This window comes from Poecilia reticulata, linkage group LG16 (genome assembly GCF_000633615.1).
Source record: "Poecilia reticulata strain Guanapo linkage group LG16, Guppy_female_1.0+MT, whole genome shotgun sequence".
NCBI classification, from domain to species: Eukaryota; Metazoa; Chordata; class Actinopteri; order Cyprinodontiformes; family Poeciliidae; genus Poecilia; species Poecilia reticulata.
This window is the reverse complement of record NC_024346.1, coordinates 31,313,336-31,329,289: the sequence shown is the minus strand read 5'-3', so window position 1 is coordinate 31,329,289 and position 15,954 is coordinate 31,313,336. Positions and strand designations below refer to the sequence as shown.

Below are 15,954 nucleotides of genomic sequence, written 5' to 3'. Positions count from 1 at the left end.
TGGTGACATCGTGATGTAGAGCTGTGTATCATCCGCATAGTTGTGGTAGCTAATCCTATGTCCTGTTATAACCTTAGCCAGTACATATATACATATTGAAAAGAAGGGGTCCTAGGATTGAACCTTGGGGTACACCACATGTGACCTTTGACCTCTCTGATGAGAAGTTAGTGGTTTGATAACTGCTGCTTTCAAAGCCTGGGGGAGAAACACCTGAAGAGAGCGATGAGTTACTATTTGGATCAGATCATTAGCAACAACAGGCAGAACTTTCTTAAAGAAATGTGTGTGTAGGACATCCAGACAGCAGGAACTGGAGCTTAATTGACTTATAATTTCTTCTAGGGTTTTATAATTTAGTAGTTGAAATTGGGTCATTTTTCCTGCATTTGTTTTGTTTAGGCACAGCATTGGTACTGGCTTTAGAGTGGATGTGCAGATTAATCCTCTGATCTTTTGAATTTTCTCTAAAAAGAAACTTGAAAACTTGTTGCAGGCGGCAATAGATTGAAGTTCAGGTGGCAACGTCATAGGAGGGTTTGTGAGCCTGTCAACAGTGGCAAATAAAGCTCGAGTGTTTAGTGTTTTTGTTTATGACATCTACAAAGAAAGCCTCTCTTGCATGTTTTAGTGTTGTGTGTCATGCAGGACAATTGGGATTGTCTGATTTGCTGTTTTTGCTAACAAGTAATTGAACGGCTGTCTAAAGTTATCTCTGTTAGTGTTTTTCAACCCTGGTCCTCAAGGCACTGCCCTGCAGGTTCGAGGCATTCCTCTGCTTCACCACCTGTGATTTCTACTGATGGCTGATTAATAAGGTTTTACTGAATTGCAATCAAGTGAATGGGGTGTGTTGAAGCAGAGGAACATCTGAAACAGGCAGGTCAGTGTGACTTTAGAGTCACAGTTGGGAAACGCTGATCTATGTGACGTGCTGCTGTGTCTCTTCCTCCTTCAGGTTTCTGGGTCACCTGTATGCTGCTGAAGCTCTGATCTCATTGGACAGAATATCTGATGCAATCACTCACCTGAACCCAGAGAACATCAGTGACGTGTCACTGGGCATGCTCAGCAGCGAGCAGGACCAGGGTGTGTGGACTCTCACACTTCAGTTAACATTTTCTTTTCTTAATAATCGCTTCATATTTTATCCGCAGGACATGAGAAAGGAGATGAGCCCATAGAGCCATGTAAGTCGTCATCCTAGTGTTTGGTCCTGTCCTGTGTTACTAGTGAAATACTGAATGCAGTGACGTGGCTCCCTCTGTGTGCAGCAGCTAAGAAGATGCCGCTGTTTTACCCCAGCAGTGTGGCAGCAGCGCAGGCCATGATGCTCTTCAACCTGGGCAGCGCCTACTGCCTGAGGAGCGAGTATGACAAGGCCCGCAAATGCCTACATCAGGTACCCACCTCCACATGTCATTGCCTAATATTGCTGGAGGTCCTTTCACTGTTTGCCTCGCAAACTAACTCTGCAACACAAACATCAGAAGGGAGTGAAGACCACAATGCAGCAGCAGGCGCGGCCTTGTCCTCAGATTGTTCCTGTTCTTCATTTCCTGGGTGGTTTTCTTGCGGGGTGGCGTGCTGCACGCCTGCCCCTTTTCTCTCCTCCCCATTTTCTGTCTGTTCTCCATTCAGTTAAGGTCAGAGAATAAAAATGGTTTTAAAAGACACTCAACACCACATTTGAGTGATTGAAGGGAAACTGGTGGTCCTTCCAAACTCCCACTCTCTGGTCACCATCTGAGGTAGGAAACCTGCAGGAGTGGGCGGTGGGTGGTCTCCACCCAGAATGAAGGTCTGGGGGTAGCTGCCCTGTGGTGGGACCTGCAGCATCCATAACAGTCACAGACTGATGGAAACATGGACAGGACAGAAAAACGTTTCATATCATCAGCACATTATTTACTAATAATTTTTCTAATATTTGCAGCTCTAACATGATAACATATCCGTCACAAGCTGGCTGGAGGCAGCACGACTCGAGGTGTTATTCAAGTCATCTGTTGAAAATTGTGTTTTTTGCTTTCATATCACAGTATCAGTTTTTTCAAATGTTGTGCTGTCCTAGTTAAAGCTATATTGATTCCTAAACACTTCTAGTTTAGGGATCTTTCTTTTGTTGCAAAAATACATCCAATTTTCTGTTTCTCAAAATTGGATATAAATTAAAATTAGGATAATCAAGTTTTGAAATTTGTTGATCGATGGAGAACCGTCCATAAGTACATTCTGACACCCCAGACTAAACATAGCTAAAGTTAAACATAACCACTTCATGTTGTTGTGTATAACTGTCATATATACTGTGATGCTTTTAAATGAGCAAATTGAGCCTTTTGCTGACGTTTTAGTTGCTAGGCAGCAAATCTTAACGTATTGATACATTTCTCCATTTTGATACGTTTGTGTTTGTCTCCATCAGGCTGCATCCATGATGAACTCCAAAGAGATTCCGCCTGAAGCCATCCTGCTGGGCGTCTACCTGGAGCTACAAAACGGTTTGTATTTCTTAAAGCGTCTCAATCTGTTGAAGATTAAACTTTTTTAAAATATACAGCAGCTTATTGCTGTTATTTGCTTCTTTGCAATTTATTCTCAAAGTGTTTCTACTTGGTTTTTTGTTCATTACTGTTTATTCTGTGCAGCTAGAAAAGGTTTTGCTCTGTTTGAGCAGCAGGTCAACGTCTCAGTAGATCACATAGACCAAATGAAGACCATAAATGCTTGTGATTTTTATCAGCTGCACACACCACCAGTCAGTTGCAGTAATGTCTGGAGATTTGAATCTTTGCCACACTTCAGCGTTTCACCAGTTTGTCATCTGACAACTAAACAAATTTTTGTCATGCAAATTTCAGGTATGCAGACATTTCCTCAGTGAGGTGGGCAAAGCAGATCATGATTTTTCTTTTCTTTGCTTCGTGTGTAGAGCTTGTGTTCAGAGGCAACCATTTGAAGATCCTGTTGAAAATGAGTTAATGTAACTAAGAACTGATTTTAATACTTGTTCTCTCCAATATTACTACATGTGTTGTGTTGCCATGGTTCCGTTTTTCTTCTGTTCATCAGGCATCGTTTTCTCCACTGTGGTCAGAATCTGTTCCGGTCTTTTTCAGCTGCACATTTTAATCCAGTTTTGATCCAGTTTTGATCTGGGTTTCCAGTGATCGCTGAGCTTTTGTTATGTCTCCTTAGGAAACACTCAGCTGGCTCTGCAGATCATCAAGAGGAACCAGCTGCTACCCTTAACCCTTCACAGGTCCTCGCCAGACCCTCGCAAGAAACCTTCCCAGCCCCTCCAGTTGCCCTCATCCTTCACACAAGTTCAACGGAAATAAACCTCTGCAGTCGCTTCAGCTGCCTGGAGTCGCCCATCAGCCAGCTGTAATCTTTTTGAAGCTTCAGGGAGTGGAGGACCTGTCCAGCTGGGGTTTAGCTTCAATGTGACTGAGGAGTTTGTGCTGAAATGAATAGACAATAAATGTATTTACTGTATGTGTGGTGGACTTCGACTAGTCATTTAGCTGAATATTCAAATTCAGAAAAATTTAATTTATCCCAAAGGAAATTAACCATTTCTTGCAGGAATTATAATCTTTTGTCAGGATTTTCTTAAGGCATGAAAATGCATTAAGAATATCATTTTCCTAGAAAATCCTAGAAAAAAATGTCTAGGATTTTTTTCTAAGCGATCAATTATTTTCTCCAAATACAAAAGTATTTGGTAAATACATCAGTATCATTCTTTCAGTTACTTGATGTCAAAATGTTTTGGGGTTTTTTCAGCTGCAAGAGTTTTCTACAGTAGAAGGGCTAGTATGCCCTTTTGTCTGTCTGCCATATAAGATTTAATATTTCTCACACTTCCAGTGGATGAACAGTAGGTGGTGTATGATGCACTAATGTCCAGTGGTCTGTGTGCATTTATAACATAAAAATCCACAAGAAACGTAAGAAAATTGCTTTTAGATAGTTGTCCATTGTAGTGACCACTATGCATGAAAGGTTTAGTATTGTAACTCATACATTTTTCAGTTATTGTGATGGATGTTTGCAGGAAAGATCTCCTGTAGAGGTCTGTATTACAGTGAATCTGAAGAAGCCTCTGACTGAAGATGCTCTGCTTTCCCAAGAGTCTCATGAAGAGGATTGTCAGGGTTTTCCATAACTTTCTTGACCTCATAAAGAATCCTTCTTTGCCTCATCATCTCCAGAGGTTCCACAGTCGTCCCCAGAACAGAACCAGCGTTCTTTATCAGGTTGTTGAGCTTTTTATGTCCCTGGTTCTGATGCTGCTGGCCCAACAGATGACGGATGAAGAGATGATGCTCTCAACAACAGACTGATGGAAGATCTGCAGCATCTTGCTGCAAACCTTGAATGATCTTAGCTTCCTCAAGAAGTCCAGATCTCTGTACTCAGCCTCTTGTCCATCTCCGATTCAACCAATAACTGCAGAGTCAGCTGAGTATTTCTGCAGATGACAGAAGTCAGAGTTGTGTTGGAAGTCTGAAGTGTAGAGTGAAAAGGAATGGTGAGAGTACAGGGCCCTGTGGTGCTGCTGTGTTGCTGACCACCTGGTTAGACACACAGTCCTTCAGTCTCACAAACTGTGGTCTGTTTGTGAGGTAGTCATAGATCCAGGTGACTGTTAAGGACTCCATCTGTGTCTTCTGGAGTTTCTCACAGAGCAGATCAGGCTGAACTGTGTTAAATACACTGGAGAAATCAAAGAACATGATCCTCACAGTGGTGCCTGCTTTGACCAGATGACAGTGGGTTTGTTGTGTATGATGGCATCATCAACTACATCTCCACGGCAATAAGCTCAAGGGGTCTTGATATCTGCTTGTCAGGTGGGCAACAGGATTCTCTTTATTACCTTCATGATGTGGCTKGTCATGGCAACAGGTCTATAGTTCTTCATGACTGAGTTGTGAGTTTTCTTTGGTACCAGAACCAAGCAGGATGTCTTCCACAACAACAGAACCTTTACTTGGGTCAGGCTGAGGTTGAAGAGATCCTGCAGAATCATACAGAGCTGCTCTGCAGCTTCAGGCCTTTAGGACTCTGGTTGATACCATCTGGACCTGCAACCTTGTTCAGGTTCAGTCTCTCAGCTGCCTCTTCACCTTAGCTTCAATCTAAACTTCAATTTTAATAGCTAATCTTATTTTCTAGCTACCACTAAACAGAAAACCTGCAGCACTGTTTCAGTTATATTCAAATCAGCAATTATTAGAAGTCACTTATTTGATCACATCTGAAGTAGTGTTCCTCCTCACCATTCTATTTTAGGAAGTGAAGCATCCTATGAAGAGATGTGCATGTTCTTGAAGGATGGGTCCTGCTGCTTGACACTTGAACAGGGTTTGTTCATGCGATAGAACAACGGTTTTATTTTCTACATTCTTAAACATACAGTTTCTGTGGTTTGCTGTGTTTTCTAGTTTTACACTTATCTCTTTATAGATTGTGAATGCAAAACATTTCTCGGAGGTGAATCCACAGTAGCCATAAAACACGACTGTGTATATATATATATATATATAAATTCTCAGCTCTTCCAGTCCCAGGGGACACATACGTCGCCGTCCTGCATGACAGAGTAAAAGTGGGAGACACAGACATGGAGCCCCTGCAGCAGTGGGGGGTGCTGCTCTATGAACCTCCTGCAGCAGAGAATCATGTGACTGGAGCTCAAGCTGGGCTCCTTGGAGAGGCCCCTCAGAGACAGCCTCTGGACACAGAGCTGCACCACTGCCTCCTCTTCCACCTGCAACCTTTACAAAATACACAGAGAGGAAGATGAATCAATGACAAAATTGATAAACAGGTGTGTGCTCTTCTAGCACAGGGGTCTAAGGTGGGCTCAGAAACCTGATGAGTCCAGATTGAGAGGCTGCCTCATGTGAAGGCTGCTTCCTTTCTTCAGATCTGTGGTGTAGTGCAGTGGCCCCCAACCCCCGAGCCACAGACCGGGACCGGTCTGCGGAGCAATTGGTACCGGGCCGAGCAAGAAATAATTAAATATTTCAGTTTTATGTATTATTTGAGTCTGGAGGATGTTTTATTTTGAAAATCCTTTAACCGGATTCTCTCGGTTACTTGCGCGTCAACATTGAGCCACAAGCAGCAAAATGAGTAAAAAACAGATCAGATGTCTTTGGAAAGTTTCTTTGCTAAGGGAAAAAGGCCCAGAGAAGAGACAGGAGAATGGATTTATCCCGGACTGGGAGGTGAGTCCCACATTACAAGCCGCTCTGCGTAACATGCGGCGACCGGCTGATAATGAGGCAATGAAGCTTCAAGCTGCTTCACCACGTAGAGACCAAGCAGGCTGTGGATATAAGCAACACTTCAGGTGTTATTGTCTCCCATCACTCCCAGATGGGACCGTCTGGTTGCAGAGAAACAAGCTCAGGGCTCCCGTTAGTCAAGTTAAAATTTTCACAAAAGTAAAATGTTTGTTTTTCTGGCGCATCTGTATCTTATTTCGAAGGGATATATAAACGTTACCATAGCGACCAGAGTCAGAGCGTTTGGGCAGTGGTCGAGAGGAGATGAGTAGAGCTTGTGAGTCTTAAGTCTGGTTTAGACGGAAAGATTTAAGAATTGTCGGCCGATTCTCCAAACCTCTGTGACCACAGAGCTGATAAAAGTCCAACAGGTTCGATCGGTTCRTGTGTCCAAGGCAGGAGCAACACGAACCGATTCCAGTCACCAACATCCCRATTCCAGAGGATAATCTAGTAAAAAACCCAACATAGCGGGAATTTAGAATAACCAAACACGGATGACGATATAGAAGCAATAGTGACAGTTTGTGGAGTCATTTTAAGAGATAAAAGACGGTAGCAGCCGCTCCATTTGCTGCACTATGATTTGGAGGTGAATATGTTTTATCATAGTTAACATTTTTAACTGAATAAACATATAGGCCTATAATAATGACCTTTACATAAAATAATACACATTTCCACATATCTCTGGTCTCAGTTGCTCGATACGTCAGTTGTTTGGGATTCCCCTCTGTTCTTACGTCACCACGCTTTCTGATTTTACTACCCGTCACATTCAACAGATTGTTTTCTCGTTCCCAGTCAGGGAAAACCCCACAGGCTGCGATAAAAGGGCAAAGACAACCCAAATTGGGCATATTCAGGCTTTAGCGGGATGCAGAAGCCTTATCTGACGTTTCGTAGTCGTCGTTGTCCTTGGTTCTGATGCTGTTGATCTCAGCCTCGAAGAAAACCTGGTTACAACATTTAATTTCCCTTGTGGGATCAATAAAGTATATTTCAATTMAACTTAATATTTCTAAATACAGAATATATAGCACAGAAGTATCAACTTGGAGCTGAGCCCTTAATTTGTCAGTCTGGTCAAGTATAAACATTCAAAATCATGAGGAAGACTCAGGAAAACTCACTGTCTCACTGAAAGGCTGGAATTTAGACGCCCAATCAGGGAATGTAGCCAATCATGTGTAGTGATAGAAGACTGGATGGATCTGACATGCCTCCACATACACTTTGAATTTGGTACAGCTTCTGTACCAGGGTTTGTGTGTTATGATGGTGTTGAAGGCCAAGGAGGAAGAGCAGATGGATGCAAGACTTCCTGCTCTCCAGGTGGGTGAGGGCTGTGTGGACCATCGATCAGACAACGTCAGAGGAGGAGCAGTTCTACCTCTGACGTGGAAGGCATACTGATGAGGGTTCATAGTGATGTTGTTGAAGTCCTTCATGTGGGTCATGACTAGCCTCTCGAAGCACTTCATGACTACAAATGGTAAGTCTGTATGTCGACAGTCTGTCACTGTGGGACACTTGGGGACAAGGACATTAGTGGCGGTCTTTAAGCAGGTGAAGACTGCCAGTGACAGAGGTGTTGAAGATGTCTGCCAACACCTCAAACAGCTGGAGTGCACAGCCCCTCAGTACCCGCCCTGGGATGTTGTTGGGGCCTGCAGCCTTATGGGGGTTGATTTCCTGGAGGAACATCCTCACATCTGCTGTGGTCACACAGAGAGGTGTGTCACCAGGTGGTGGTACAAGTCTGGTGCTGACGGTGGTGGATCCATAAAGAAACATCAAACTTACTGAGTGCATCTGGCAGTGAGGGGTCCCTTGGGCATTGTGCATCCCTGATGTTGTAGTCTGTCGTGTTCTTGATGCCCTTCCACATCCGCTGGGAGTCGGTGGTGGTGAAGTGGCCTTGAATTTTCTGGGCGTATGTGGCTTTGGCCCTCACAATGCCTGCAGTCAGTTCTTTCCTAAAGCAGCGTCCCTAGCTTTCAGCAGAACTCTCACCTCGGCATTCAGCCTGGGTTTCTGGTTTGGATAACACGTTACTGTCCAGGTGGTGGTGACATTATCAGCACACTTAGAGATGCAGCTCAGAACAGAGGAGGTGTATTCCTCCAGGTCCACCTCTCCCTCATATATATTCGCCTCTCTGAAGGCTTTCCAATCTGTGCACTGAAAACAGTCCTGGAGCACAAAGGCTGCATCCCTGGGCCACACAGTGACTGTCTTCTTTGTTGGCCTTATCCGTCTAATCAGCAGACAATATGCTGGCACCAGCAGGATGGAGATGTGGTCAGAGAGGCCAAGATGGGGGCAAGGAAGAGCTCTGTATGCACCGTGAATGTTAGTGTACACACAGTTATGCAGAAACAGTAATAATATTTACAGACAAAATGTACAGAAAGGACATCCATCCATTTTCTAAACCCTTAACCCTTAGTTGGGTCGGGAAGGTTACTGGTGCCTATCTCCAGTTAACGTTTTGGGCAAGAGGCGGGGTTCACCCTGGACAGGTCGCCAGTCTGTCGCAGGGCAACACAGAGACAGACAGACAAACACACATTCACACCTAGGGAGAATTTAGAGAGACCAATTAACCTAACAGTCATGTTTTTGGACTGTGGGAGGAAGCTGAGAACCCGGAGAAAACCCACCATGCACAGGGAGAACATGGAGACTCCATGCAGAAAGACCGGGGTCAGGAATCGAACCCAGAACCTTCTTGCTGCAAGGCAACAGCTCTACCTACTTTGCCACTGTGCAGCCCCTGTCCTCGACATATAGTGCTTAATTTAAAATGTGATAAACTTATCACGACATAAAATTCTCCCACTCAGAGCACAAAGAGAAGGAGGGGATTGGTCCAACACACAGCATACATTGATTCAACATTGATCAGTCGTTGTCATTTCAATCATTAGATTTTGACCATAAAACATTGATTCAATGACATCTTTACAACATTAGTTAATTGGCTAGAATTGGATGATTATTTGATGGTTGAGCCACCGTCACTCGTCGACCTTAACCATGAATTCAACCTTTTTGACCATAATTCAACATTGAGTTACCATCGCTTGCTATCTGGGTTGAGACCATAATTGTGTCATTAATATTTTCCCTTACACATTGGACTCGTTATGAATGTCAGTAAGTCTTATTCACTGTCAAAAGCTTTAACACACTCGTTAATATTAATTCTTACCTCAACTGAAGTGAAACAAGTAGGACTACTAATAAGGACATCAGTAAGTTTTATTACATTTTCAAATGCTTTAATAACAGTCATTAATATTAACTCTTACTTTAAGTACAGTACCCTTGCTAATCAAGACGAACCATCTTAAGAAAACTGTAAGAGTGTTAACATTGTGTTAGATTATTTAGCAGCATGTCATTCTATAAAAATGGTCCTCCTTAACATAGCAACCACCCACGGGGGATTTCTTATTGGGCTAGTTATACAGACAGACAACAAAGGCTGGTCAGCTAGTGTCAGCTAGTGTCAGCTAGTGTCAGCTAACCTCAAGTTTACAACTATAAGCTGCAGGTAGATTGTGGCAGCCATGTAAATAAAGTAGGTTACTACAATATTTTAACTGAATATCAAGCTATAGAAATGATCTGTTTCATCAAGAATACTAAGCATTCAAGACATGTGCAACTTGCCTCCTGATGGTCTGCCATGCTGCTGTCCTAACTCAGCGAGTCCCCTTCTTCAGCTTCCTCTTCCTCGTCTTCCTAGTAAGACTACCAATCAGAGGACAAGGAATGTAGCTAATCATATGTAGTGATAGAAGACTAGCTGGATCCACCCACCGACGGCCAAAAACATTAACCGTGAGCGAGCAGAAGCAGGAACCAGCAAGTGAGCAGAGAAATTCTTTGCGTATGAACGCAGAGACCGTGCACATGTGCGCTCCGATATCTTGCACATCTATATTCCACTTGCTGATCAATTCTACGCGTGTGTGGATCCCTATATATTCTTACGCTGGGTCTCAATTTCCTTTGCTTGGGGTCTCATTTACTCTAGACTTTTGGCATGATGATGACAACATACAAGTCACTACAAGCAGTGAAGCGATCCACCTCCTCTTTTTTATACGAGTGGTATGTACCAACCACACAGCCCCTTTGCTGCTGACTTGCCTAAAACCTGATTCTTGTTTAATGTCAAGTTGTTATAACAAAGACATTTGAAACTGCCACCCTAAACACACACACATCAGACGATGGTTCCATGTGGACATCGCTGTCCTCACAGCACTTAAAAGGTTAAACGATGTTCAAATGAAGAACACATTTGGGCACACTCATCATCTTAGTGAAGTAACTATGAAGGAGGCATCATTAGATGCTTCCCAGTCTTACTGATGTCTTTGCAGGGTGCGACTTCTGGCCTCAGGGGCATGGCTCTGGAGGAACAGCTGGAGCTCGAGAGGGTCACAGTTGATGGGGATAATGAAGTGCCCCATCTCATGGAGACCAGGTGTAGAGCGATCACTGTCAAAAACAGAAACCAGAAAGCTTTTTGAAACATAAATGCTTCATGCAAAGCTCATCCTTTTTTTTATTTTTTTTTACCAGAAATCAGGGAACCTAATCCAGGTAGGTTTCCTATATTAAATGTGATCAGTTTATGATAAGTTTTGTTAATAATGTTCCAACATACATCTCCCTAAATATAGTAATTTTACCCCAACATGCAACTGTCCAAGATGAGCATATACCTGATTAGGCCTGTCACGATAACAAATTTTGCTGGATGATTGTCTAAAAAATTATTGCGATAAACGATAATATTGTTTCAAGACCTTTTGACACTGATTTAATGGAAATGACTAATAATGCATGTGATTTCCTGCCATAGATAGATACACTTTATTTTCAAAAGAACAAACTACACTGGAACTGATAAACTAAACAAACTAAACAACCAAAAATAAAATTAATTCTCAGTCTCCATTAACAAAAAACGTACTTGAATAAAAACTAAACAACAAAGTGGAAAAAAATACTGCATTCAACCAAAAGAGTGCAGATTATGAAGTCTGTATATTATATTGGCCTTCAGTAATCACTAGATTTAAATAAAGATGGGCACATCCCACTACCTAATGCAGTAGTTCAGACTACACCATTTTTTGCCCTTTGTCGCTTGTGGTTAGTAACCGATCATCCTGCAGTGTGTGGTGTGTTACGGTGGATCGTCGTGGCCGCTCCGATCTAAATCAGGGGGTAGCCAATCAGAAAGCGTGGATTCTCCTCCTGCTTTCTGAAGGGAAATTACGGAGGGGAATCCCAAACAGCTGAAACAGCAACACGAAGTCCAGCGGACATCGGAGATGATATGTGGAAACAACATTAATATTTATTCAACGTTTCGTGCTAAGAATATAGAATGACAAGGAGAGGAGTAGGAGCCAAATTGCTACCGCAGTTGATGAACTCGGTAACTTTTCAGCTGTTCTTTGTTAACGTGACATAAATAGGTTATAATGATTTTCATTCGGTCAGGACTTTAGGCTGACTCTAGCCACATGCATCACAGGTAGATTCTAGTAAAGCATTGATTAATGCCTGGTTTTAAAATGAGTTAACTGAACTTGAATCTTGTAATTAAAATGAGGTCGATAGGTTTAATCGTGCGATTAATTGATTTATCGTTTATCGCGACAGGCGTATACCTGATTATCAGTATCAGTTGCTGTTTGGAAAAAAGAAAGTTGGACTTGACTTAGTACAACTTTTCAGACCAGAGTGATGGTAGATCACAGCTCCACTGAAAAAGTCCTGTTAGTTTTCTGTCCTGCTATCCTAACAGTCATTAGTACTTTTCATTCAGTTTTGCAAATTAATTTGAATTTTTCTTATTATTTTCAATGTGATTTATAACATGTTTTTCTTCCATATAACAGATTTGTGTCTAAGCAGTGATTTGTCAGTATCTGCTTTAAAGCCTCTTAGTTGCTGTGAAGCTTCTCTGTGTTTCTGACATCACACAACTAGTTGAGTTCAACTTCACTTTCATCATGTTGAGCTTGATTTTTCAAGTCTGAAGTCATGGAACTCCATAGTATTGGGCTGTATGAATAAATCGATTCGGCGATATATATCGATATTTTACATCCTCGGAAAGTATCGATTTTTCATCCGCGAGTATCGATCCGTTAAACCATAGGGGTCCATAGCCTTATAGCTCTTTTTAACTTCTAGTTTGTTACGGCGTAGCAGCAAGACTCCGCCTCCCTCAGTCTCACTTTCAAGTTGAGCTTAAAGTGCACATTATAAACTACACACCAGTTTTTAAATTGCGTTAATAGGCCAAGTATAACCGGAGTTATGCTAAAATTAGTAAACCGTATTTTTCCGAATGTCAGAGAAATGTCAAAAGCGCCGCCATTCCCCGGCTTTTCCGATTATGTGAGAGGGAATGAGCTTCCAAACGTACAAAACAAAACATTAGATTCATGTGTTTTTGAAAATGTAAAATCTTCAATAAATAACGATGGGCTGTATTTTGTTGCTGAGAAACGAAGTTGCGCAAGTAACCGTGAAAGCAGTGAGATCGCGAAATTAATGCCAATTTCGACTGGTAACATTCACTTCGTAATTAGTTTTTAGCTTAGCGGTTTGTGTTCTGTATACAAAGGATTACCTGAAGAATGAACATGGGTTGATAACATCCGTAGCGGCGCTGTGTTTTGAGCAGGAAGACTAAGAGGAAAAACCTGCAGCCGGAATCCGCGGCGCAGTGAGGATTTCCATGGTAACAATGGCTGATCGATCATTCTTATTAGCAACAGACAAAGAGTATCAGAGACTGAGAGAACGATGAGATCCTGGTAGTCTGAGAGGCAGCTACTCAGAGATCCAAGCAGGGGAATAGTGGCGCTGCGCTGTGGCGGAGCCACGACTTTAGCAGTTAGTAGTAAACAGCTTACAGCCACGGCTAACAAGGTAGAAAAGCCTTTTTCCCCATAGTCCAAAAGACTGCATTTGTGGCTGCCACAGTGTCCAAAAGAAAACACATAAATGCAATCATTTGCATATTGAGAGACTACAGAGGCTGATAATCTCCCCACTCTGCTCCTGGATTACCGTTTAAACTTTTGAGTTTTATGTCAAATCCACATGAATTAAATGACAGAAACTAATTCTCTCACTGCATCTTTGATTCATTTTGTCCAGCTGCAGACTGTTAGACTGTCCAATCAGAGTCAGGTATTGTGTAGTTGGTGCTTTTAATCAGTTTTCAGTTAACTAAAGTCAAGTCTATGGAAAACAAAATGTCACTAAAATTACTCTGTCCTTCTAAAATCTTTGAGAAAATCATAAAAATGCACTGAATCGCATCGCTCAACAAATATCGTGATACATATCGTATCGTGACCAGAATATCATATATCATATCGTGAAATTATTGTATCGCTACACCCCTAGTACATACTTGTCCAGCACCATGGTGAGGCCATGCAGGCTCCTGGGATGCAGGTGCAGGCGTCGGGACATCAGGCTCTTGTGGAAAGCATTTAGCGTGCTGTAGTGGTCAGCGATAGGCTGGACTGATCCGAGGTGGATTACTTGGGATCCACCCAGAAGGCAACTGATTCTTTCCTTCAACCAGTCTGTTTGCTGCTGGAGACTCCGATAGCTGGGCAGCTGCTGGAATAACTGGAAGCAAATGCAGGGAAGTGTTAAAGAAAATTAAGTTGAAGAAGGAACATGTTACAGCAGAATAACTCCAGCTGTATTACTTTGGTCCACTGATGGTGAACATCCATGGTTCCCAGCATGACGTCTCCAGAAGCATTCATGCCCGACTGGTCAGCGAACACAACAGTATGGCCTGGTGGGGAGGTGGGACAACATTTAAGTGATCCTAGCCATACTTCACAACAGCTTTATTTTCTAATTTATTTCCTTGTTCTGCTCAACACTAGTGTTGGACATCAAATGAACACACAATCACTACAATCTACTCCTATTTTTTAAAGCACTAATATGGCCATAATGGGAATTCTCATGTTTGAGGGATTTCAAAAGCATCTGGTAAATACAACATGGGAGAATTTCATGGATGCATAATGTGGAAATACTGCAATCCTTGATAAAGTTAGTTGAACGTTTGTTACCCTATTTGCAGAAATGGACTGTTCTGTCAGAAACAACCAGAGACAGGAGGTGGGTCTTAGTAATGTCAATCAAGCTTGTGTAACTGCTGCTCACAGTTTCCCCTTTGCTTCTGCTACGCTGCAGCTGGTTCACCACAATGGAGCCAGCAATGAATGCTAAAGCTAGTTAGCATGCCCCACCAGTAACAGAGGATAAACGGTTTCCCTGGAACAGCAAGTTGTTTCTACACCATTAGCACATTTAGCAGAATGTACATTAGCATGATTGACAATTGGAAGCCCCCCTCCCATCTCTGACTGGTTGTTTTTGACCAAGAGCAGTGCATTTCTTCAGAAGGCAATAATAGGAGCTTGATTTTTGTTTCTTAGATTATTGTCATGACATGATGATAGTTTTAGGAAATCTGTAAAAATCATGTTTTAATAAAAGTTGCATACTGCGGCCTCAGCATTTATTTATAAATGACGACCCTATTGAAACATTACCTTGCAGATTGATCAGGTCCTCTGGGTTCTGGTGAGACAGTCGGGTCAGACTCTGAAGCTGAGAGCACTTATGGGCCACTCCCCAGCTGCGCTGCCACCTACACACACCAAGAACATCACTAGTCCATCTTCACTCTTATGTGAAAGTGACACACCCACCCCTCAAGCAGGGTGTTGTAATGCAAGAAATCCATCTTTTATGCAACTCAACATAAAAACTAAACTGTTGATGCAGTAATTTAAAGCATAAATGTCCAATAGTCTGGTCACATATGGCAACTACTAGCCTACCTGCTAGTCTACAGGTTAGATTTTATGAATAGTGCTTTTGTATGAACTAAATAACCAGCCTTATTGATTTCTCTTATTGCTCATTTTTGCAGTGACATTCTGTAGATGTTGCCCCATAACTCTGCACAATGACTCAACTGAGTTAGCAGAGTGTCAACCTAAGTCTCCTACCAAAATAAAAAGAACGCTTACATGAAACAAAATTGCACTTTGATAACCATCTGAAAGCACCACATATGGACTGTGCTGTTTTGGAACCAGGTTATTCAGCTTGTCTAATTTTTTTATGTTTCTCATGATATATATTTTTTTGTTTGTTTTGTTTTGTTTTACATTGAATTGTATTGGGTAAATGTAACAATAAAAATAAAAAATAGTTGAAAATGACTGATTTTCTTTACTTCACAAAAATAGTGGAACTGTGATTTATGTACTTTTTAAGGCTTCTGCAGACTTATCATTTCTGACATCATTTTTCAACACTGATTGGCAGATGGCTGGACAATAACTGGACATTTTAAGTAAAACTATATAGTCAGCGTTAGAGGATGTAGAAGAAGCATACCTGATATTTGCCAAAAGAAACTTTTCACACAGTTCCTTCTTCAATCTGCTCAGCTCTTCTCTCCGTGGAAGACTAGCATTGTGTTTCTTTGTTGCATCAGGTTCACTGTTTCTCAGCCAACCACTGCCAAAAATATCAAAAACAAGAAAACACACAC

General features: G+C 42.1%; 2 protein-coding genes across 16 annotated transcripts in view; one reads left to right on the top strand and one right to left on the bottom strand.

Annotated features, from left to right (window-relative positions):
- The window catches only part of cnot10 (CCR4-NOT transcription complex, subunit 10), a 15,927-nt gene extending 12,426 nt beyond the window's left edge, over window positions 1-3,501 (top strand). Inside the window, exons 15-19 of one of the 3 annotated variants that reach the window (XM_017309621.1) lie at window positions 959-1,089; window positions 1,158-1,190; window positions 1,278-1,402; window positions 2,429-2,504; window positions 3,202-3,501. In XM_017309621.1, the coding sequence (XP_017165110.1) occupies window positions 959-1,089; window positions 1,158-1,190; window positions 1,278-1,402; window positions 2,429-2,504; window positions 3,202-3,344 (508 nt within the window). In that variant the 3' untranslated portion in view covers window positions 3,345-3,501. Of the gene's footprint in view, window positions 1-958; window positions 1,090-1,157; window positions 1,191-1,274; window positions 1,403-2,428; window positions 2,505-3,201 lie in introns of all 3 variants that reach the window. The other 2 variants (XM_008432809.2, XM_017309620.1) reach the window with 2 other exon arrangements.
- Window positions 3,502-5,370: 1,869 nt separating this feature from the next.
- The window catches only part of tcaim (T cell activation inhibitor, mitochondrial), a 21,147-nt gene continuing 10,563 nt past the window's right edge, over window positions 5,371-15,954 (bottom strand). For 11 of the 13 annotated variants that reach the window (XM_008432818.2, XM_017309616.1, XM_008432820.2 and 8 more), the window contains 6 exons: window positions 15,798-15,920; window positions 14,942-15,039; window positions 14,078-14,169; window positions 13,771-13,994; window positions 10,692-10,823; window positions 5,371-5,789 (listed from right to left, as the gene is read on the bottom strand). In XM_008432818.2, the coding sequence (XP_008431040.1) occupies window positions 5,564-5,789; window positions 10,692-10,823; window positions 13,771-13,994; window positions 14,078-14,169; window positions 14,942-15,039; window positions 15,798-15,920 (895 nt within the window). In that variant the 3' untranslated portion in view covers window positions 5,371-5,563. Of the gene's footprint in view, window positions 5,790-9,554; window positions 10,068-10,691; window positions 10,824-13,770; window positions 13,995-14,077; window positions 14,170-14,941; window positions 15,040-15,797; window positions 15,921-15,954 lie in introns of those variants that run through there. The other 2 variants (XM_008432823.1, XM_008432824.1) reach the window with 2 other exon arrangements.